General features: G+C 58.1%; 1 protein-coding gene across 4 annotated transcripts in view; it reads left to right on the top strand.

Moving 5' to 3' along the window:
• The first annotated feature begins 14,445 nt into the window (after positions 1-14,445).
• Positions 14,446-22,435, top strand: part of TCERG1 (transcription elongation regulator 1) — a 34,601-nt gene continuing 26,611 nt past the window's right edge. For 3 of the 4 annotated variants that reach the window (XM_086621797.1, XM_086621796.1, XM_086621795.1), the window contains exons 1-4: positions 14,503-14,531; positions 15,573-15,798; positions 19,482-19,634; positions 19,832-20,075. In XM_086621797.1, coding sequence (XP_086477923.1) covers positions 15,574-15,798; positions 19,482-19,634; positions 19,832-20,075 — 622 coding nt within the window. In that variant the 5' untranslated portion in view covers positions 14,503-14,531; position 15,573. Of the gene's footprint in view, positions 14,532-15,572; positions 15,799-19,481; positions 19,635-19,831; positions 20,076-22,435 lie in introns of all 4 variants that reach the window. The other variant, XM_086621794.1, reaches the window with a different exon arrangement.

Raw genomic sequence — 22,435 nt, 5'->3', positions numbered from 1 at the left:
TGGCGCCCGCCCCCCTGGACCCGCCGCACCGGCCCCGGCCCCGGCCCCGACGGCGCGGCCCCGCTGAGCTCCCGGCGCCGCCCCGCCGGACGCCCGGGACGGGGCAGGTCGGCCCCGAGCCCCCCGGCTCCGCCGCTCACGGCGCCAGCCCGCCCGCCCCGGGACCGGAGCCGAGCGCGGCGGCGGGGCGCGGGGGCGAGGAGCCGGGCCGGCGAGCGCGGCCGCGGAGTTCCTGCGCTTTCCCGGGCTCCGTCCCGCGACGAGAAGAGCCGCTCCGGGAGCGCGCCCCGGGCAGAGCCGCCGGGCCTCGCCTGGCGCCCCGGGGCCGGGCTGGGCTCTCCCGGCTGAGCTGCCGCACCGGGCTCGGTCCCGCTCCCCCCCCCGTCGGTCCGTCGGCCGCCCCAGCCCCGTCCCGCCGTGCAGAGCCCCGAGCGAGCGCCGCTCCCCTCCCCACTCTGGAATAAAGCTTTATTTTTCAACCCGAAGGGAAGTGTCTTTTCTCGCCGCCCGCGCGCGGCGGCGCCGGCAACACCGGAGAAAATATTTGCGAGCGCAAAAACAACGAAAAGCCTTCGGGGGGGCGTCCCCCGGGAAACGGGACGCAGCTTCGTCCCGCCGGGCCCCCGCGGTGCCATGGGTGCCCCGACCCCGGCCCCGCTCCGCGTTCGCGAAGCTCCGCGGAAGGTGGCCCGGCGGTGCCCCCTCCCCAGCGGAGCCCTTTGAGCGCCGGGGCGCGTCCCGCCCGTCGGATGGAAACAAAACATCCCCCCCCAAAACCTACCGCGGGTTCATTTCTAATGCTCTTTAAAAGGGGAAACGGCTTTTATTTACGATTCCCAGAAGCACCTTAACGATTAAAATTAATGATCGAAGCGCGAGTCTCCTCTGAATATTTCACTTCAGCATTTCAATGAGTGACAAACACCAAACCTTAGAACCGGGTCTCACCCTCCTCCCCCACGAGGGAAGGACCTTGCAAATTCAGCCTTTGAATTGCGGGTCGCCGGGAAGCCAGAACGCTCCCTCGCTCCGTGTCTTTCCAATCAGCCCCAATGATTTTTCCCCAATCAAATGTCCTTTAATAATAAATGCCCTTATGCCATTACATTATATTGTGGGTTCTGAAAATTTAAAATAAGGGTGATGCAATATTAATCGCCTACCGTAGTATAAAAGGGGCAGAAGGCAACTCAGACGGCATCCTTCCCCCGCTGCCCGCTCGGACTTCGGCAGATGCTCTCCGCTGCGCGGCTCCCGGTGCCGCCGGGCGCGGGAGCTTCGGGCGGGGGGGTTTGCACAAACGGACCAGGTAAGAGGCGGTTTCATCTCGTCCCTCGTCCCCGTCCACGGCTGGCAGCGGCCCTCGCCGCCTCCCCCCGCGGTCGCGGCCGCTCCGCGCTGCTGCGCGCGTCCCAGGCTCGGGCCGGGTACCGGCCCCGGCGGCCGTCGGGGCGGCAGGCGAGCGGGCGCGTCCGTCCCGGCACGGCCCGGCTGCGGCTGGACGCGGCGGGGGCGGGCGCGGGGCCCGGGTCCGGCGGTGCCCGGCGGAGGGGCCGTGCCCGGCGCTGTGTCGCCCGCTCGGCCGTCCGGGAGCGCGCACCGCCGGCACCCGCCGCCCCTCGGCTCGCCGCCGCGAAGGGCCCGTCCGAGGGCCCCGTACCGGGCAAGAGGCAGCACCCGGCCCGCCGGGAGCGGCGCGGAGGCGGCATCGGTACCGCCAGCCCGCGCCCCGCGGGAAGCAGCGGGCAGGGTCGCGGGGGCCCTGAGGCTGCTGCCGGTGTCGGGGGCGAGCGGGGGGCTCCTGCGGGAGCGGCGGGGCCGGGTCTCCGGGAGGTCCGGGGGGGCCGGAGCCCCGCGCTCACGGCGTGCGGAGCTCTGCTGGAGCCAGGCCTGCCGGGGTTCGTCCGTGCCAACGTCCCGCGGGGCGCCGGCCCTCGTGGGTAAATCCCAGGTGTTATTTTTGACAATCTGCATGCCGAGACGTTTTGGAACAGAAGGTGTCCAGGGCCCCGAGGAGCCGGGGCGCCCGTGGGAAGGAGAGATCCAGCCTGAAAGGCAGGCAGGGCACCGCAGAGTCACGCAGTTTCACAAGCCTTTGTGTTCCAGTAGGCAACAGAAATAACTTACACCTCCGAAAGCTGCCCTCAGACAGGATTATTACCCTCCCCAGTTTGCGTTAAACCAAGCTTGAGCCTGCCTTAGCCCGTGATTCTGCTCACCAGTGTTTACTAAGACAACCTCACAGCTTTGATGCAAGAAACTCATCTGATCTTCCTGGAGCTGGGGATTATGTTCCTTCGACTTCAGTCAGAATAGTTCAGAACCGGTATTTATTGCTGAGGAGGCACAAAGAAGCAGCCGGCGTTTTCTTCTTGGTATAACAAGTAGTGCCCTAAAGCCAGAAGGCAACGAATCCAGAGAGAAGCATCACCGGGTGGAGCCTGGCAGCGGGGTGCAGCCCCTCGCCCGCAGCGTGCTTGGCCTCCGTCCCGCCTGGCCTCCGTCCCACCTGGCCCCCATCCTGCCTGGCTGCCATCTCACCCGGCCTCCATCTACCCTGGCCTCTGCCCACCCCTGCACGCCTGGGCCGGAGCTGCCTTTCAGCTCAGCCCGGGTCCTGGCTCCCTGCCATGCCCGGGACCCTCGACGGAGGCCCGTGCCATCCTCTTGGGGTACCAGTTTTGTGAAGAGCTGCCACCAAAACGCAAACCTCTGTTGCCTTGTGCCCCGTTGATCTCTCCAGGTGCCTGAGGATCAGGACTCTCAGTTTTCTCGGAGAGCTGGGGCTCCTTGTCCTGGGCAGCAGGTCTATGGGATATACCCTGGGACAGTTAATTCCTTAACATGCCCCCCCCTCCCACAGGTAAAATAAAAAATGTGAGCCAAACGTCCTGAGAAACAGAATTCCCTTTTAGTGGCAGCCAAGGGGGAGGGGAAAATGAGACCTGGCCAAACTGGGAGACAGACAGGGAAACGCCTGGTAAAGCCCGTGTTCATGAGACCAAGGTTCAGTGGGCAAACCCCTGTCTATGGTTTCTGAACCACTAACAATTGATTTATTATTTTTTTCCCCATTCCGTGCTTGTTCCTTAATATCCTGCTCTCTGTCTCCCAGGGACTGTGCACAAGAGATGAAAGCACAGAAAACCAAACAAGCCACTGGCGGTGCTCACTCAATTGATTTTTACACAAAATTTGCCTTCATGCACGAAGGATGGAAAAATGATCCCATTAATAATGAATAACAAAAACAAATGCAGGGAGGAAATCAATAGCAGCACATCTGATATCACGGGAGCTGCCGGGGGGGGGGGGAAAGCCCCCAGATGTACAAAAGCATGTGCAGGAGGGGAGGGGAGGGAGGTGGGAAAGATGGGTGAGGGCCTCAGGATGAGGCACGTGGGAGCACCCAGCACCGGTGGGTTTAGGGTGGGGGTTGGGGCTGGGGGAGGTTGGAGTGTGCAGGGGTGATGCAGCGAGCTGCAGGGCCCTGCTGAGGGGTGGCACCGGGGGTGGTCAGAGGAGGCAGCTGCTGGCACTTGGAGCACCAGCCTGAGCTGGAGCGTGTTTACTTCCCAGAGAAAACTGGGAGTTTTCAGGTGCAAAAATTCTAACTTCCAGTCTCTTTTTTCTCCACACTTCCTCTCCTCCAAGATTTCATTTCTCCTGAGTTTGCAAGGAGGAGGTTCTCCTTCCGCAGGAGACACGTCCGATCTGGGATGAAAAATGTTCAGGAGCTCCCTGGAGACTCACTGGCTCAAGAAAATGCCACTTTACACCAATACAAAGCAGAAGGAATTCACTCCAGTTGTACAGCTTCACTGGTTACTTTCAGAACAGAGTGTTTTAAAGCAATTAAGCAGATTTGTCTTTAACGACACTAGTTGTGCTTTGCAGTTTGCCTGGAATCGTTATATACAAATTTATTCCATCATCAAGATACGGCTTAGACTTAGTTTCTTTAAGCAAATTTAGAACTATGTACGGAGATACATGTCACAACATTTTCAACAGAATTTTCTATGGAGGAGTAAAACAATACACAGTGGAAAATGAAACACTTTGGCTGTGTTTAAAGCCAAAGAGAATTAAAAATGTGCAATCATGCTACATGAATCTAGATCAGCTGTTGTAAAATAGCACTGACATACGCTGAACGTCTTCAACCTGCCTGGTGACAATGAAGCTCCTCAGTGCAGTGTAGAGTAGAGGTGAACTCAAACCTGCTGAGCCCCCACAGCCCCTCCTCAGGCAGCGGAGCTTGTGGGTGCTGAGTCGGCTCCGTGCCTGACGCTCCGCGCACTGCACGTGGATCGGCAAGGGCAGTGCCGTGGCCAGAGCGGGCACCCCTGGCCATGGCGTGTGTCAAAACGGAACGGGCTGCGTGGGAAATGAGGAATACATTCAGGAATAAGTAAGGGGCATCTAGTGCCCTGTTGTATCACACCAAGACGAGGGAGGGTCTCCACACCCCTTCTCTGTAGCAGGAAACACCAAGTGGTGGGATGCCGAGGGCTGAAGGGTCCGGACCTGCGTGGGCAGCGAGGGGGCTGTGGCGAGGGGCCCTGCCCTCCAGCGGGGTTGCATCTTCCCTGGGTGCCCTTCCTCCATGCCTTCCACAGTCAGCACGTTACGTGTTTTCATCCTCTCCAGGTGCACAAGAGGAACAGGAACCGACTGCCGGCACCGGCCGTGTCACCCGGCCCGTGCTGGTGGCTGCGTGGGAGCCCGCGGGGTGGGCAGCACCCGGCGCTGAGCCGCTCCCAGGACCAGGCGCCGCAGTGCTGCCTCCCACCCTGCCTGGCTCGTGGGTTATTCCTGATAAATGTTTGAAGAGTGCGGTATCTCCCCATTTCCTCACTGTCGTAACAGAGAAGGTGGGAGGGAAACGGAGCCGTCACCCACCAAAACAGCAAAGCATCTGGGTGGGGTGAGGGCACTAAATAATTCAGCGCCTATTTAAAAGCGTAGTGTTTTGTAATTTCCGTGGAACCATCTTGGTTTGACTCCCCACATCCTCACCCTGGAAGGAGACGCTCCCAGGCAGGTGAGCTGAGCTGCTCCTTCCAGGAGAGCAAGCAGCAGGGAGCAGGTGGGGAGGTTAATCACACCGTCAGCGTTTACTTCTTTGTTAAACTTGCACGAGTTTGGAGATCAAAATGGAGAGGAGATGTAGGGCAGATGGATTTGTAGGGAAACCTTTGATTCTTCTCCTCCCGAGGCTGGTGTGTCTATCGCGTGCCTTCTGCAAGTCTACCAGGGCTCTTGTTCACACGGGGCGGGCCCTGCTGCTGGGGCCCGAAAGCGCTGGGGATGTTGCCGGAGGGAGGTCCGCGATACTGGGGACAAATTCCCCCCTGGGATTCCTCCCCCCTCTGGCAGGGGCTGAGAGGCAGCGCCCTGGGCTGCCTGGGGGAGCAGCACCCTCCAGGGCTGCTGCCGCTCAGCTCAGCCGAGAGCTGCCCCAGCACCCCGGGACAGCGGGTGTGATGTCCGGGGCCCCGTCGCCCTTGGAGCTGCCTTCGCCTGGGCAGCTGAGCGCTGGCATCCTCCGAACAGACCTCTGCTGAACAGCCTGACACAAACCAAGGCGCTTCCCTGAACGGGAGGGGAGCACCAGCACCACAAACAGCCGGTGTCCAGCCCCTGCGCTCATCCCTGCGGAACAGCGCGGGAAGCCATCGCGTGGTGCTCTGCACGTGCCGGAGGGCTGGGGGGAGCTGGGTCTGGTGCCGCTGGGGACGGAGTCGTTGTCTCCCCTGGTACAGACCCCTCGGCCTCACAGCGAGGGGTCCCACCGCCGTCCTGTCTGCATCTCCATGTCCCATCCAACAGCAGCTGGAGCTGTTCTTGGGCTGAGGAATGGCGAGAGAGGGCTGGCGCGGGCAGTGCCCGGGCAGGGTCCAGCCTTCCGGCAAACAGCAGCTGCCCAGGACTCCCCGCAGTGCACGGCCGGAGGGGCGGATGGAAACCACGGACACTGTGGTGTGCTTGGGCTTGTCTGTGCCACCGGTTCCGGGGAGAAGAGACAGGGACGGCTGCAGGCGATGGTGCTCTGCGGACGCACCGTGAGCAGGGCCACGCGCACGAGCTGCAGTGTTTGTGGCACACGGAGAACATCCCTTTCATCTGCCGTGTTTGAAATCCTCCTGCAGAGCTACCCGGGCACAGCGCTGCTCAGCGCACGCCCAAACACACCGTGTAAGTCGTGCAACAAAAAACACAGAAAAGGATGTTGGGCCTAGAAAACAAACCCACTGAAAAATCAGGACATGATTAGAGAAAAGGATTAAATTTTCCAGACCTTTGCAGGACACGTAGCCAAGGGAGGCTCAGCTGAGCACCCCGTACAGGGTCACCTGTCGTTTGCCAGAGCCTGAAGTATTTTTGCAAGTCCCTTGGCAGATGTGCCCTTTGCACGCAGGGTACCTGCAGCTCCCCACGAGCCGGCTGCAACCCAACTGGCTCCGCCGGAGCAGCCCGGAGCTTGCACCAGCACATCCCCAGGAGCAGCCCAGAGCTTGCACCAGCACATCCCCAGGAGCAGCCCGGACCTTGCACCAGCGCATCCCCAGGCCAGAGCCCGAGCCCCACGTCTGCCACGGTCAGCGCCGGCTCCTGCCAGAAGCGTCGGCGCCTGCCGGGAGGACCCTGCACGCCGCAGCTCGGGATGAAGGCAGCCGGCTGGTCTCCCACCTGGCCCTGTGCCTGCGGGGCGCCGGCCATGCTGCCCTGCACCCGCGGGTTGAGCTGCCCCCCGAGCTCGCCACCCCACCACGCTGCCCCGGTGGGGCCTGGCACGTCTGTGTCCCTCCAGCAGCTCTGTGAGCAGGAACAGAATATGTCAAGGATCTGAGTCAGAGATGATGGTTAAAGTTTGATATCTCGGTTGTTTCAGAATACATCTGTTTTTCCCCAAATGCCAAACCAGATTAGATGACAAACGTTACCACGTTACCGTGTGAGTGCAGTTTCCTGCCTATTAAAAAAAAAGCAAAACTCAGAGATCCTCCTTGAAGCGATGTAGTGAGAACATCCGAAAAAACATCGGAACTTCTGGCCGTTGCTTGCTCGGTTTCACGCCCTGCGCTCCCCAGCGGCCGGTGGCCGTGGCTCTGGGGACTCGCAGGGGCTTTTCTCTGCAGCACGTGCCCAGCCTGCTCCAGCTGTGGCTGGAACGTGCCTCTGCCTGCGGGGAGGGTCTCCGTCCATCACCAGCATGGCGATGGCTCGTGGCCCGCTCCCATCCCTCCGCCCTTCCTCGTGCCGCGTGCTGCCCCTTCCTCCTCTGCCAGCATCTCCTCCGAAGCATCGTGTTCCCGTGGAGCAGAGGAACGAGCGTCTGGGTCTCCCTGGGGTAGCAATGGGATGGGAGGCTTAGGGACGGTGATTTTGGGGAGGCAACAAGGATGGGTCCTCCCGGATCCCTTTGCTGGGAGGGGAACGGCAGCGGCAGGTGCTGGTGGGATGGGGATGGAGGGGGCAGCTGGCCCGGCTCCATGGGCAGCACCGGGGTGTGTTCTGGCTGAGGCTGATGCTGCCAACAGCATCGAAACGCCTCACAACTCGAGTTAACTCTAATCTAAAGACAGAAGGAAATATTTAGGGAAATCTTTGATATTTCTTTAAATGCTGGACTTTTCAAAGAGAGATTTAGTGCTTTTTTTCAGTAGCTTGTTCTGGGGGGAAGCAGTGAAGGAACCTGAAGTATTTTGGATGAAGCAGGTGTTTTCCTTGTCAGACATGGGTAGGAGGAGCTGTTTGCTTCCTCCTTTCATGAGGAAACCTGAAATATTGTAAATTTGGGATCAGTCCAGGCCAAGGCTGCCTGGAGGAGCAGGGCGGGGGCGATGCCCGCAGCCCCGTCCCCCCGCGAACGGGGCACGTGAGCCGGTCATGCAGCATTGGTGGCTCCACGTTGCAGACGGGCTGGATGCCACGTGCCGGCACGTTAACATGGAAAACACATTAGCCCCCCCGAGGAAACCTGAGCAAATCGGCCATGAGATGCGGTGTCCTGGGATTTAACATCGATGCCGTTCCCCAGGATGCCACAGCGGAGCTGAGGCGGAGCCCGAGGAGCGGATTGACTCCGATTCACCGCAGCCCCAGGCAGCCAAAGGAACACCGGATCGGGAGCACCCCTGGAGCCGAACGGGCCCCCTCACCCTGCTGCAGCCCCCCGTGACCCCAAGCAGGGGCTGCTGTGGGCGGCTGCGGGTGCCACGGCTGCCTCCGCTGGCCACGTGCCCCACAGGGCAGCCCCACGGACACTGTCCTGGCGGCACTGTGACCCTTCGGCACCGCAGCACGAGCTGGAGAGCACGTCTGCCCGGCCCTCGGCAGACAGCTTCCATCCTAAAACCATCTCATTAAATATTAACCCCAGAGATGAAGCATTTCTGGTCTCTCAGGGAAAGAGGCACATTTTCAGTGCTCCGTGGAAGATCTCCTTTCCCTGCCATCCCGTCACGCGTACTTGCACAAGGCTGGCACGCCGCCACCCCGTGCCTCCCACCGGGATGGGACGCAGAACTGCTGCCGGGCCGTCCCCTCAGCTGACCCTGCGGCGCTTCCTGACGGTCGCCCCAACCCCGCTGTCCTGGGGTGATGCTTTGTGGGGACACTTCTGGGGTCGGGCACCACCGGTCAGCACTCTGCCAAATCGTGTCTGCACCATGTGCCCTGTGCCATGCGCCCTGCGCCCTGTGCCCTGCGCCATGCGCCCTGTGCCCTGTGCCCTGCGCCATGTGCCCTGTGCCCTGCGCCATGCACCATGCGCCCTGTGCTGAGGGAGGGAGCTGGGACAGCCTGGAGGAGAAGCCCCTGACAGCACAGGCTGCAGAAGAGACCCAGGGACAAGCAGAAGCTGTGGTCAGGAGCTGGAGGAGAAGACCTTCGCCTGAGTGGAGAAGCACATAGGGCATCTCCACATCCATGTAAAGCGCCCACCCGTGCCAGCCAAGAGCCCAGGTCTGCGTCCCAGCGTGGGGACTGAGCTGCTGGGTGGCGGGGGCTGCACTCAGCTCTGCTGCGGGGACACACGGGGGTCCGGGCCCCTGCAAACACCTCCCGGGGCATCGCCTGGTGGCAGCTTGTCCCCAGGATGGCGTGGGTCTGGTGCGGCTGCGGCAGCGGGAGCAGCGGCGGAGGAAACGGGAGAGCAGCAGCACCTAGGCACATCAATAATGCATAAAATGCCAGCAGCAACAAAGGGAGAGAGGGACCAGAAGCAGAACAGAATATCACAGAGCTTTTTAATGGTCTTTTTCTATTAGTGTCAGCTCTGTGGCTGGGTTTCAGGCAGGGGAAGTTTCCCTGAACGCCCCCAGAAATTTGGGACAGGGGCTGAGTGTGCCCTCCTTGGCCAGGGCCAGCTCCCGGGGCCGCGGCCGTGGCTGACAGTGGCCACAGGTCTCAACGCTTTCCGATGGCCTCGCAGGGTGGGGTGGCATGGCCCGAGCACGGTCCCTCCTGGACAAGGAGCTGCAAGAGATGAGACTGGGCTCGGCTTCGTTGGCGGTGCTCCATCCGTACCCTCCGAATGGGCCCGAGTCTGAGCGAAGCCCTCTGCTCTGGCTAACTCTGGGCACCCTCATCAACCTGGTGCCCGTCTCTGCAGCCGTTGCCATGGCTGAGCTCCGCAGCCATGTCCAGGGGAATCTACAGACTCCCCACATACAGAAAAAACAGGATTTTTCCATATAAATGCAGGGAAAGCATTAGGCTGGATCAGGGAGCAGCCAGCCCTGTGATTCCAGCCCCAAAATCTGCCTCTGGAGCCCCATCACAGTGTTACTGAAGGGTTCAAATAACATTATCCCCTCCCAGAGCTGCAGAAGCAGAGGGGTGGGTGGTGAGCGGTGCGGCGCGGTGTGATGTGATACGATGCGGCGTGGCGCAGCGGGTACCACGGCTGCAGCGTGCACGTCGAGGGCTGGACTGCCCACCGCTGGCTCCCTGGGCGTCCTTGAGACCACTCCTGCCTCTGCGTTTCCAAGGTATAGTTTCCAAAATCAATAATTATTTAAACTTCACCGAAACCCACGACCATCAATTCTTTTTTCTGCCCTCAGTGTAACAGCCTAGCAGTCGGAAAGGATGAGGGGATTTTCTACCAACGGGTTTGCTGTGAAATGCAATCAGCCCGTGCAGCCCATTACTGTTCTAACCATTGCTGTTCTGCGTAAAAAAATACACCAGGAGAAAAAACGGGTGTATTGCCAAAAGAGCGAGGACTGAGAACCTTGGACAGTGAGAGCCACAGCCCAAGACCTTTCCGTTTATCTCACCCTCTGCAAGTGTCTGCTGTGGCTGTGGCCGAACCCCGGGGAGCCCCCGTTAACCCCCGCAGTGCTGCAGGACGGAGACCCCCGGGGACAGCTCAGATGAGGGGGTGCGGGTGGCTGCTCCCCTCTCCCTCCCCAGCCCCGCTAGCCCAGCCGATGCCGAACACAAAGCCGGGCTCACATCTGCCGACGGCGCTGCGTCGCCCGCGGCTTTGCCAGAGCTGCTCTTCTCCGGGAGAAGCATCGAGGGACGCGCAGATGCAGCGCGGCGTTCCCCTTTGCCAACGCCGTGCCGTGCGTTTGCCGAGCGACTGTGGGCAGTCAGGTCGGGCTGGAGCCCAGCTGGTCCCTGTGCCAGGCCCCTGTAGGGACCCTCCCTCCCCGGGCACCTCCCTGGGCCCGCATGCCTCCGTGGGTGGCAGTGAAAGGCGAGGGCGAGTGGCGAGCTGGGAAGGTGAATGCCTCCATGGCCCGTGCCGGCGGGAGCACCCCCCGCTCTGCTGCCCAGTGCCAGCTCGGGGCTGTCGCCCTCCGACACGGGACCTGGGGGTCTCCCTGGCAGATGCTGGCACTGCAGGAGCCCAGAGGCCCTGCAGACAGCCCAGGGCAAAATTTTTAATTCAGCATCATGCTTCAACCTGAAATCTGAAAAAAAACGAGAGAAGAATGACAAGATGTCAGTGTCTCTGAGCTGGCACAAGCGAGCGGCTGATCGCAGCCCCGCGGAGCGGGCACAGAGCTCGGCAGTGGTGCGGGGTGCCTGCCCTCGCGGGAGCTGCCACGGCACCAGGGCCGTGACACCGCCAGAGGAAACCAGGGACAGTGCCGAAACCCAGCCCATGTCGCAGCTGCAGAGAGCAAGAAAAAAGGCACTGGCTTTGGACCGAGGGAACTGGGGGCGATTTGAGAGGGAGCATCCAAACCACGACATTTCCAGCATCCTTCCTGCACGCCTGGCAGAAACGCTGGATCACTTAAGAAATAGTCCTTTAAAAATTACAAAGAAATAAACTTTTTAAAAAGGTTTACAGCTTAAAACTCTCCACAGAGAATGCTCTTTCTCGAGCAGCGGCAGCAGCTCCATGCCCTTACCAGCTTTTGAGCTGCCCCGGAGCAACGAGCCTGGGGGCAGACTGGTGAGAGGGAGCGGGGAACGAAGGCTGCTGCGAGTCCCCTGGCCACAGATTTTTATGAAAAGCTGTCTGGATACTCAGCTGGCCTAAAAGACATCACATTCGCACTGTCGCATCAGCAGATCCCCACCACTGCCAGTTGGTTTAGGTTTGGTGTCCCCCCTGCCCAAGCACTCGCTGCAGCCCCTTTTCCCCAAGGAGCGGCCGGCGGTGCTGTCCCTGCGCGGGGAGCAGCGCCGGGGCACCCTGGGGTGCTGAGCGAGCCAGCACGGGCAAGGTCCTGCGCTGCAGCCGCTTTGGGGTCAGCCTGAGCGTGTCCAGGGTCTGCGGCTCATCGGCCCCCTCTCGTATCTGCGCTCCTGGAGCCTGACTCCGCTGGTTAATTAGTGAGGGTGTCCTGCAAACAACAAAGTGCCTTATCAGAATCCAGATTTTTAATGAAATCTAGGGGAACTAGGCATTAGGCACAATAAATTGTACTGTTTCCAAAAGCCACATCCTGCTGAACAGGTAGCTTGCCATCAAATTTGTCAAAATGACTCGTGTTTTGCAGCTCACAATTAATTGCTCTTGAAAGAGCTGCAGTCTGAGAATTACTGGCTGAAATGTTTTGAGGAAACAAAGAGAAAAATGTTTTGAGAAAACAAAGCTGAGCGGCAAGGGGGGGCCGCGGCACAGCAGCACGGGGCTCTGCGTGGAACGGCGCCAGCTCTCCCCGAACACGAGCAAGGGCCTTGCAGATGCTCCTATCTGCCAGCCCGTAATTAATAAATTATTGAGACAATCCTGGAACAAGCGGATGAAAAGGGGGATGAAAGACACTGGTGGAAGACAGACAGCCTCACTGTTTGGGGAGGATCTAAGCGATCATGTCCAAAAACCGTTTTCATCTCCTGCTGTCAGAAAGCACGGATCACTCGCGGCGCTGGCGAGGGAGGACGCGGCGTGGGGACTCCCGGCTCCATCTCCCGTCCCCTCGCAGGGCCCAGACGGGCACTTTGCACTCGCCTGTCGGGCAGAGCCGGCGGAGATCATCCCCAGCGCTTCCCTCGCAGAGGCCAAGGCAACAGGGAGGACCCCCAGCCCCCCGAGCTGCTGTCACCGGGGTGCGGGGCCAGGACGGGCTGGGGACACGCCGTGCCCTCTCCCGGGGAGCCCTGGCCCCCCCGAGCTGTCGAGAACCCCCACAGCAGCAGCGACTTCAAGCAAAACACATGAATAAAGAAACCGAGCAGTGAAATCGAAGTACGTAAGACGAAGTACGTCTCTTTAGCACAGCACCATCCAGAGTCCCTTAGTAATGCCTCTGACTTTTATTATTTAAGAAAAGACAGCTCTTTTTTTGACAGAAGGAGAGGAATGGGAAAAGTGGGATCACAAAATCAAGGCAGTTAGGGATGGAGTGACCCGATGGCTCCCAGCGTGCTGCCTGCAGCGGGAGGGGGCCCATGTCCCCCTGCACACCAAACAGCCTTGCTGGGGGGGAAGATCTGCTTCCCTGTTGTTCGGGGGTTTTTCTTTTGAAACGTGCAACTCAGCTGCAGGAGGCTTTTCCACGGAACATTTTATATCTCGTTACGTCTCAAACATGGTGTCAGTGCCACAGCCGAGCTCCCAGTTTCTGCAGTGGGTTACTGCAGGCTTTACCGAGAAATTCAGAGTTTTCTCAGTCCTCACCTGACGAGTCAGCGCTGGCAACAGTTTCACAGTCTGTTGTCCCACGTGTTGAGTGTTCCAGTCACGAGCCATAAACCAAACCCAGGACTGGGTGCACAAACTGGAAATGTGTTTCCTTCGCTGACCGCACGGTTTCCCACACACATCACTGGGACATAACGAGTCCGCAGCTCGTTACCCGCCTGCCGGGCCCCCCGGGCAGCCGGGGGCCACGTCTCAGGGGGACCCCCCGCCGCTTGCCCACGGTTCGGTTCGCCACAAGCAGCACCTCGGCCGGCCGCCGAGCCCGGAGAGAGGGCGTATGGCCGCCCGCCGTGCCCGCCCGCGGCGGGGCAGCCCCGGAGCAGCGAACCCCGCGGGCTGCACCAGGCCGTGAGCCCCCGAGCCTCCTGAGCCGGTTCTGCCCCAGGCACCCGGTGCACACACGCTCCCTTTCCCCTTCCGTGCTCTCCAGAGCCGCCGCCGCCGCAGGAGCGAACCACCGGCTCCGCCGGTGCTGCGGCCGGGCGCGCCTGAACGCGCTCCGCTTCCGCCCAGAGCGTGCGGACTGCCGGGCTCCTCCGCGGCCGGACTGCGAGCCGCGGGGCCGGTGCCCGGCAGCAGGGAGCGAGCTGGGCAGAGCTGGCACCGGCGCGGGGGGAGGGGGGGGACCGGCGGGGGGGGGGAGGCACCGGGACACCGGCAGGGCCTGACCGCGCCAGGGGCCCACGAGACGACGGGCACCCGGCCGGTCGGGTCCCGCGCTGCCGCCCGCCGGGAAGGGCCGGGCCGGGCCGCCCCGCCCCGCCGGGCCCGCGGGCCCCCGCCCGCAGACAGCGCCCCCCCGCGGCCGCTGCCCATTGGCGGCAGCTGCCGCCCCCGCGCCCACTCATTGGCTGCCGCCCGGTGCCCGGGGCGCTTGCCCCATCCTCGTGCCCCGCCATTGGCTGCTGCTTGAACCCCGCCCCTGGTGACGTAACAGGGCGGGACGCTTCTGCTCTGGCTTTCTGGTTGGGCGCGCGCAGCGGGGTGCGGGATGTGATTGGTGCGCGGGGCTCCGCCCGCTGATTGGATACAGCTCCCGTCCCCTCTTTCCCTGCGACCTGTTCCGTCTTACATGAGATCAGTTCCGGTGTTCTCCGCGCGTCACGCCTTACGTGATCCGCGCCGCTTGCGGCGCGGGACGCCCGCGCGTAGCCAATCCCGGCGCGCCTAGCTTCCTCCATTCAAAGTCGGCGGGCGCGGCGGCCAATCGGAAGGCGCACCCGCCTCCGCGCGCGCTGACGGGCGTGGGGGCCGGCCAATGGGGCGCGGCGGGGCCTGGCCGGGGCGGCAGCGGCAGGGCTCGGCGGCGCTGCGAGGCGGCGATGGCGGAGCGGGGCGGCGGCGGCGGCGCGGGGGCTGGCGGCGGCGAGGGGGAGGCGGCGGCGGAGCGGTACGGCAGCGAGCTCAGGTACCGCGCGGCGGCAGGCGCGGGGGCGGGCTCTCGCGTGGGCTGCGGCCTGGCCCGGCCCGCCCGCCGCGGCCTTCCCGCTGAGCGCCCGCGGGCCCGGCCTGCGCCCGGCGGGGGGAGCGGGCCCGGGCCTGGGCGCGGCCGGCGGGGCGGGGCCGGACGGGCGGCCCGGCGGGAGCTGCTCTCGCTGCCTCCATTTTCTGTCCCCGCGCGCGGCCGGGGCCGGGCCGGGCCCCGCGGGGGCGGCCGAGCCCTCGTCCCCGGGCCGGAGCGGGGCGGGCGGGCGGGTGGGGCGCCCGGCGGGCCCCCTTTGCCGGGGTCCCCGTGCCAGCTCCCGCCGCCCGCGGCCCAGGTGTGGGCGCCGAGCCGCGCGCGCTGCCGTTCACCTTCTCGTCACCTTTGTTTTTCCGATTTGAGCTTACGCCAACGGCGGCGTCGCACTGGCACCAAACGGTGGGCAAAATTGTTTTCCTGAGAGCAGCGGAAGAGCGTTTGTTGGCTCCAGAGGTGAACGTTTCTCTCGGTATCCACATTCCCGGAGCTCCCGTGCGGGGGGCTGGGGGCGCGGCGGGCCGAGCGCGATGGCCGGAGCTCACATCGTGCCGCCGGTCGCAGGTGCGAGGACGTGGGCAGCCCTGGCGGCACTCGCGCTGCGGAGCCGGTAAAGCCCCCGGCGCTGCCCTCACGCCGCTCGAGAAGCCACGACGTGCGCGCAGGCAGGAACCGGTCGCGGGTCGTGCGGAAGGAGCTCTGGTGGATCCGGATGCGGTTCCGCAGCGCCTGCCCGCCCTGACCCCAGCTCTGGGCTGTTCCTTGCTAGGGCTAAAAATTAACGGTTGAGGACTAACGAACTTCAATGGTGAAGGGGAAGAAACTGTTGAAGTAGTTGCACGCTTAACTTTGTTTATTCAAACTTGATGTTTTTTTCCACACCTCTTCCATTTTCATTAGGGGTTTCCCCTGTTTTTTGGAAGAATTGATTTTCCTGCAACTCCTCAGCAAGTGAAAATGAACTCTGTTTCCCTTTGGCCTTATCCACAGGATGGCTCAGCAGCAAGCACTGAGGTTCCGTGGCCCAGCTCCCCCACCAAACGCGGTCATGAGGGGCCCGCCGCCCCTCATGCGGCCACCTCCACCTTTCGGTATGATGCGAGGTCCTCCTCCACCACCTCGCCCCCCTTTTGGACGTCCTCCGTTTGATCCAAACATGCCTCCGATGCCGCCCCCAGGAGGGATTCCCCCGCCAATGGGACCTCCACATTTACAGGTAAAGAGCGGGAGATTCTCTTGGTTTGTCGAGTTGGGATTTAGGGACTTTTCTTGTTTGTTTCCACAAGGGGAAATGATCAGAGGAGGGACATTGACATGGATGAAAAAAATAGCAAGGCATGACGAAAACAAAAGGCCCATGCGTGGTGTTCTAAAACTAATGCATGCCTGTAGTATGTAAACACAGCTTCTGTTTAGCTGCCCGAGGCAATTCTAAATTAATCAATTATGCAGTTAGAATGTGCTCAGTGGCAGAGTCTTTCCTGACACCTGACGTGGCGTTGGTGCCCTGTGGCTGTGCAGAGTGCTGGGATTTCTGAATGCCTCCAAGCAGGCATGTGAAATACACAGCAGCCTTCCAGGCTCGTCTTGGTTCTGCCCGCGTTCACCGAGTGGGTGGTGATGGGTGCACACAAAGCCTGGCAGAGGAGGTGCTGCTGAATTTCGTGTGGCATGAGCTGTGGTGGTTTGTTGTTACTGGTCACCAAGGGATGGGTGAGGTGGGCAGGCAGCAGTTCTGAGAAGTGGGTATGTAGTCAGTGACGAGGTGTGCTTTGTTTCAGCACCGGGTTCAGGAGGGTGTATCGTTAGTGTGCCAGAAATTGTCAGCACCTTCACAAAGGAATACTTGACATTTGGAAAAAAAACCTAAGAGTAGGCTCAGTGTTTGACTGGAGCAGCTGCAGGTGGCCCTGGTGCTGACATAAGTTTACTCTTGGCAGAGGGAGAATGCCCTTTATCTTACATTTATTGTTGTTGTGCTTTGTTTTTTAAAACTTACAGCATTCCTAGCCCCTACAGGGGTAGTATGAGCCCGCTGGGCTGGAGTGAGCTAGATTTCTGTTTGTGTTTCAGGGTGATGTATGTTTAAGTTCCTTTGACTGCTTTTCGGAGACTAGGGCAGGTTGAAAGTTACAACACGTTTGCGAGTTAGAAATGCATTGTGAGAGTACAGTGCTACTGGGGCAGTGTAGTTACTCTGCAGGGCTGCAGGCGGGCCTGCACGGAGGAACAGTACGATGTGGTTTATAAATAGTGGTTTAATTCCACCATTTGTAGTAGAATAGTGAAAACTTTAGTGCTGTGAAATTTCCTTTAAAACGCAGAGGGTGTGGGCAAGATGGAAAGAGAACATGCTGACGTGGGTTGTTTCATGGTGTTTGAGGCTCTGCTTTGCCTGTGTTTTCTGGGAGCAGGGCGATGGGAGCGTTCCTCAGTGCAGATGGGCTCACTGTACAGCTCTGCTGACACACAGGGAGCAGCAGCAAAGCAGCAGAGCATGAACAAACACACGCTGGGCTTCAGCTGGAATAAAGTGACATCAACCCGCAGCCTAATTTGGTGTGCTGCTAGCATCCTGAGCACAAGATTTGGAGAAGAAAGCAGTGTATGTGTTCCGTAGCAGTTTATCTCTGTCCTCTCTAAGAGGATGCACACACTGTGGTGTGAGAACCTGGGCTGCTCAGGGATGTGGGTTTTGTTTCACTGAAACGTTTGCAGCTGAACAAAGCTCCTGGGGGACTGACAACTGAAACGGTGTGTTTGAGGGATGTGAACAGCCCCACTCCCCTCCCTGAATGTCATCTTCTCTCTTCCTTTTGTTCAGCACGAGGGGCCTTGTTCTCCGGTACGTTTTCATGCTCAGCTTAACTTTCTTTAAGACTATTTCCACCTGCTGCGCCGTTTTTCTGGTGCTTTATGATCCCATTTCCCCCTTGCTTGGTGTTCAGGTTCGTGTGCCCGTGCACTGCCGTGGAAGCTCTGGAACAACGAAGAGCATCGCAGCGTGCGGTGGAACTCAGACCGAGAGGGGAGAACGGGACCTTGCTGCTTTCTTGCAGTTTCAGGAATCAGCCAGAGTTAATGTGAAGCCCCAGGCCTGGCTGCTGCTGTCCTCTTGATTTGTGTGTGGTTTATGTTCTGAACGTGCCTCAGCTCTCAGCTGTTAATGGCATGGCTGCGTTACCGTGCCGTGCAGTAAGCGTGTCTTCTGCAGCTCATTGCCACACATGGAATCCGTGCACCAGACGTGTCTCAGTGTTGCGTGCCGTGTCAGTGCTCTGCTCTGCACTGGCGGTTCGGGTTTTAGCTTCTTGTCCTGGTTCTGGTGCGAGGGGCGACACGGTGCTGAGAGGTCCTGTGTAGGAATGGAGGAGAGGGCACGCCTAGAGTGGAGCCCAAGGGTGCTCCGGATCCCCTGGCCGTGCACCTGGGGTCCTCTCTTCGCTCCCAGGGCTGCCCTGGGGTGGTCTAACCGTTTTTTTGGGAGGGCAGCAACAGCAGGCAAAAAGTGAGCTCTTCTGGGTTCTTTTTACCGATTGTAGAGCATCAAAGAGAAAGATCATCTCGTGGCCAGATGGAGGAGCTGTGGAGAAGAAATATGGAAGGAGAGAAAGGCTGCAGTTACCTTAATGGCTTTTTTGTTTTGAATTCTGTCCGTGGACTCTTGATTTACTTTATATGGTATTTAACAAAAATCAGAGCTGGTACATGAATTTAAAAAAGCAGTTTACAACATCGCTCTTACCGCAGAAATTTTCATCGCAAGGCCACTGCTAAAGGAAACCAAGCGCAGGCAAAGCCAAGGATGTGGCACGTGCTGGGAACTGCCAAGGGCAGGATTCCCAGTTCCCAGCACGCAGGTGCAGCTCGGGGCCCACGTGTGCGGCACGGCACAGCGCCCGGGGCCGGTGGTGCGGGTTTCCTGCACCCAGCTCAGCGCCAGCCCCAGGCCTGCTGCAGGGCACCTGCCGGGCCCTTCGCTGCTGAGTGCAGAGCTCGAGGGGTTTTACTGGTGAGCTGTCGGGGTATTGCCTCTGCAGAGCAGATCTTCTGACTCACAAGCTCAGTTAGAACCGGAGCGGCGGAGGTGATGAGGTCAGCTGTGCCTGTATGCAGAGCAAGTTCAAGAACTTGGTGAATTTTGTCAGCTGCCTTTTTTCTAGAGGCGTGTTCGCTGTGTGTTAGGAGATTTCAGAACAGCCCAGATAAGCAGCTGGAGTAAGGGAATTCAAGGCACCTTGAACTGGAAAGCAGGCTTTCGGTAACGGTGGTGCTAGGGCAGCTCTGGATTTCTTACAGTGGCGCAATGATGAAAATGTAATTTGATTTTTTTTTTTTTTTTGAATTTGCACTGGTTAGAATTTTAATTAATGGGAAATCAAGAAGTAAATGGGTCGCGATGAAATGCCCTGCTCTGCTGTGCTAATAAATTGGAAGCTTACTTGCAATTTTTTTTGGGTGTGTATTTCTTCACCAGGAGGGTCACTGTGTAACTGTTCAGTGGTGTATTTAATTCACAGCTGGGGAAGTCTGAGTGGCAGCTATTAAGGAACAGTCCTTCTGTTCTTTCTCCTTCTGGTATTGGGATATTTTCTCCTTTTCAGGAGAGGAGTTTTCTCTCACCCCGCTTCTTTCCATGCCACCTTTTTCTGATGCTTTCTATTTATGTCAGCATCTCAGATGTGAAATGCCTACTGCAGCTGTTCTGGCATAGGTGGTGATGTGTCAGGAAGTGCGTTCCCTGAGTTGGTAGCATTAGATTTTTAAAGAAGCTCTTGAGACTGGTAGAGTTAACCTGTAGTGCTGTCATTGTACTGTCTGCTGGTGCTCTAGTAAAGGAAAACTCTGCTTGAAAATTGCATTATTGTCATCACCATTATTGTTGTTATATGCCTTTAGAGACCACCATTTATGCCTCCTCCCATGGGTAGCATGCCACCACCTCCTGGTATGATGTTCCCTCCAGGAATGCCGCCTGTCACCGCCCCTGGGACACCAGCAATGCCCCCGGCTGAAGAGATATGGGTAGAAAACAAAACTCCAGATGGCAAGGTGAGACAGTTACCAGGAGCAGCGCAGTAATGGTGGCTGTTGTGAGCATTGTCACACACAGCCTGGCACTGTGGCAAAATCCTGCACTCGTGTCTGTCCTCTCGTTAATTATTGGTAAAACAGGAGGGACTGGACCGCTTATAGATGCTCCTCCTCCAGATAAGCAGTCGTTTGACGGTGACGTTTCTCGATTGTAGGTCTACTTCTATAACGCGCGTACGCGCGAGTCGGCGTGGACCAAGCCGGACGGGGTGAAAGTGATTCAGCAGTCGGAGCTGACGCCCATGCTGGCGGCGCAGGCCCAGGCCCAGGCAGTCGGTGCCTCCACGCCGACCACCAGCAGCCCTGCGTCTGCGGCGGCGCCGTCCACCTCCTCGAGTACGCAGTCCTCCACAACCTCCACCACAACCACCGCCACTTCCGTGTCACAGACCATTTCCAGTGAGTAACGGGGTTTCGCAGCCCGTGCGGCGGTGGGGAGCGGGTGGTGGGGATGGGGCTTTGGGGAATGACTGCGGCAAAAACTTCGTGTCCAGGAGGAAGGTGTTGCAACGTAAAGTGGAGCATGAGTTTGCAGTGCAGTATTTAATCCAGAAAAACTCTGCATGCAAAGCCTTTTTTTTTTTCCTTCCCAATCTCAATGAGTTACTTCAGGAGAGTAATACTAGATTGGTACGCAACTCTTTTTCTTTAGGTCTTTGTGTATTTTTCTTCTCCTGTTATCACATCGTCTCAAAGCTATTATGCATCCATTTCCTTTTGACCATGGATAAAGCTGATTTAAAAGTATTTGACAAGAAGAGTTAATCTGAGTTTGGTTTTGTAGTTGTTGCAATTTCCTCTTTGTTTCCAAAATGTCATCTGTTGCTTTAAGAGGCTGGATCTGAGTGCTGCTCCTGGGCTGCAGAGAATTGGTGGATGGCAGAATAGAGCTGCTTCTGGTGTATTACTTTTATTAGCATTATTGTTCTGACTAAGCCTCTGTAAGTTCCCGTTTGCTAGAGCTGCACAAAAGAGGAAAAAGAAAGTCCTTAGAGCCCCGTTTAGTTCACTCATGACCTTTGAATAATAGTGTGAAGATGACTGCTGTTTGCATGGGCTGAGCCTTTGCTTCTAAGGGTTTGCCAGCCTAGGGAGTCTCAAGAGGAAAGTGGAGTGAATTTATGGCAGCGTGTGCACGATGCCTGTTTAGGCATAGTATCTGCATATAATAGAGATAGTGTGATCTATACTGTGGCACCTGTGTGCTACCAAAGTGCCTCTGGCGCAGAGCATCTGCCCAGAGATGTGTCTGAGGTGCTGTTTGCACACGAGTGTGCCACCAGCAGACCATGAGCACCATCACATCGCCCGAGCGAAGCCCAGTGCACCCGTGGAGGAGCAGAGGGGTCAGCGCTGCTGTCAGCCCGCAGGGCTGCCGACCGCACGCCGCGCACGCCCACCAGGAATCCCGGCCTTTGGCAGCCGTGATCCTTGTAGCCGCGCTGGCAGGAACGCGTGCACCAAGTCAGGCCAAAGAGGATGAGCAATTGCTGAGCTCCTCTAACTCCAGCTGTAGTGTGTAGTTGCATCCCTACTTCATCTTTTTCCTCTAACAGGTGAGGCAAGTCAAGCTTAACTCACCGTTTAACCCAAACTTCAGAGATCTTTGTAGGAAAGGGAGTCAAATTTAGGTAACTCTCAAATTGTGCTTTCGGTTAACACCGGAGGGAGGACAGGTCATTAGAGTAGCAAATAATTTGTGTTGCTCAAAGCATTTTAGGGCTTTTATTTCATTTGAAAAGTGACTTAGTGCTGCATTCAGCTGCTTTGCTGAAATACGGTCTGCTCTAACCGTTTTGCTGAGCAACAGGACTCAGGTAGGAGGTGATTGTTAGCTTTGAGCTAATGCCAGGCTTTTGAGAACGGATCCTTCTCTGGGAATAGCACTTTATGCACCTTTTCTGAAGCAAAATTTCCTAATATCGAATGCTGAGTCTGTTCCACTTCTACCTGTTCTACCTGCTAAACTTTGTCTTTGCTTTCAAGAACTGTTACTGTTGGTGTCTGTGCCTAGGTGATAAAATTTTATCATTTAAAATAATTTGATAACTCTCAGTCTTGTCCTGCAAAAGACCTGGGACTTCTGACTGAGCTTCATTCTTACCTGGTACTGATTTGACTTAGACCTTAAAAAAAAAAAAAATCACATACAGACTGTCTGCTCTGTTTCCCTAAATTTCAGGCAGTGCTAAGAACTTTCACCCTTTCTGAAACACTTAATAACAGATCAAAAATCTTTATTTAAATATGTTAATAGTGGTGTGTTACTGGGAATGCTTCTGGTAGTCATTGAATACTGAAGAAAATGCACAGTATGCCCATATATAATACAGTCAGAAGTTGGTGTGGTTTCTTTGTTTTTCAGTTAGCTCATTTTTACAACAGTTCCCCTTCCATCAAACTTTCCAGTGTAAATTTGCCAGGCTCGTCAGTGAGTTTAATCGGTCACATCTCTGGTTCTCGTCTGTCGGTGCTTTCATGCATAGCACTACTGATTCTCCGCTGGGGGCTGATTTCAGTCGTGCTGCAACCATTACGGAGTCGAATGCTAGTAGTGTGTTTTTCCTCTGGGAGGCACTGAAGACCAAGAGAGTTCTTGCAGCTTCTGAACAAAAGTACTTTCCTTTTCCTTGCTTATTTACACGGTTTTTAATTGCCATTTCTCCGTTCTTGGATCACAGCTTAATAAGCGTAGTTTTAGACAGACAGTTGTCATGCACACACTGCTGCTGTTATTGTTAAAAAGCATTTAACATAAG

The sequence above is a fragment of the Tauraco erythrolophus genome, chromosome 16 (assembly GCF_009769465.1).
Source record: "Tauraco erythrolophus isolate bTauEry1 chromosome 16, bTauEry1.pri, whole genome shotgun sequence".
Taxonomy (NCBI): domain Eukaryota; kingdom Metazoa; phylum Chordata; class Aves; order Musophagiformes; family Musophagidae; genus Tauraco; species Tauraco erythrolophus.
Note: the sequence above shows the minus strand (reverse complement) of the source record. Positions and strands in the feature narration are given on the sequence as shown.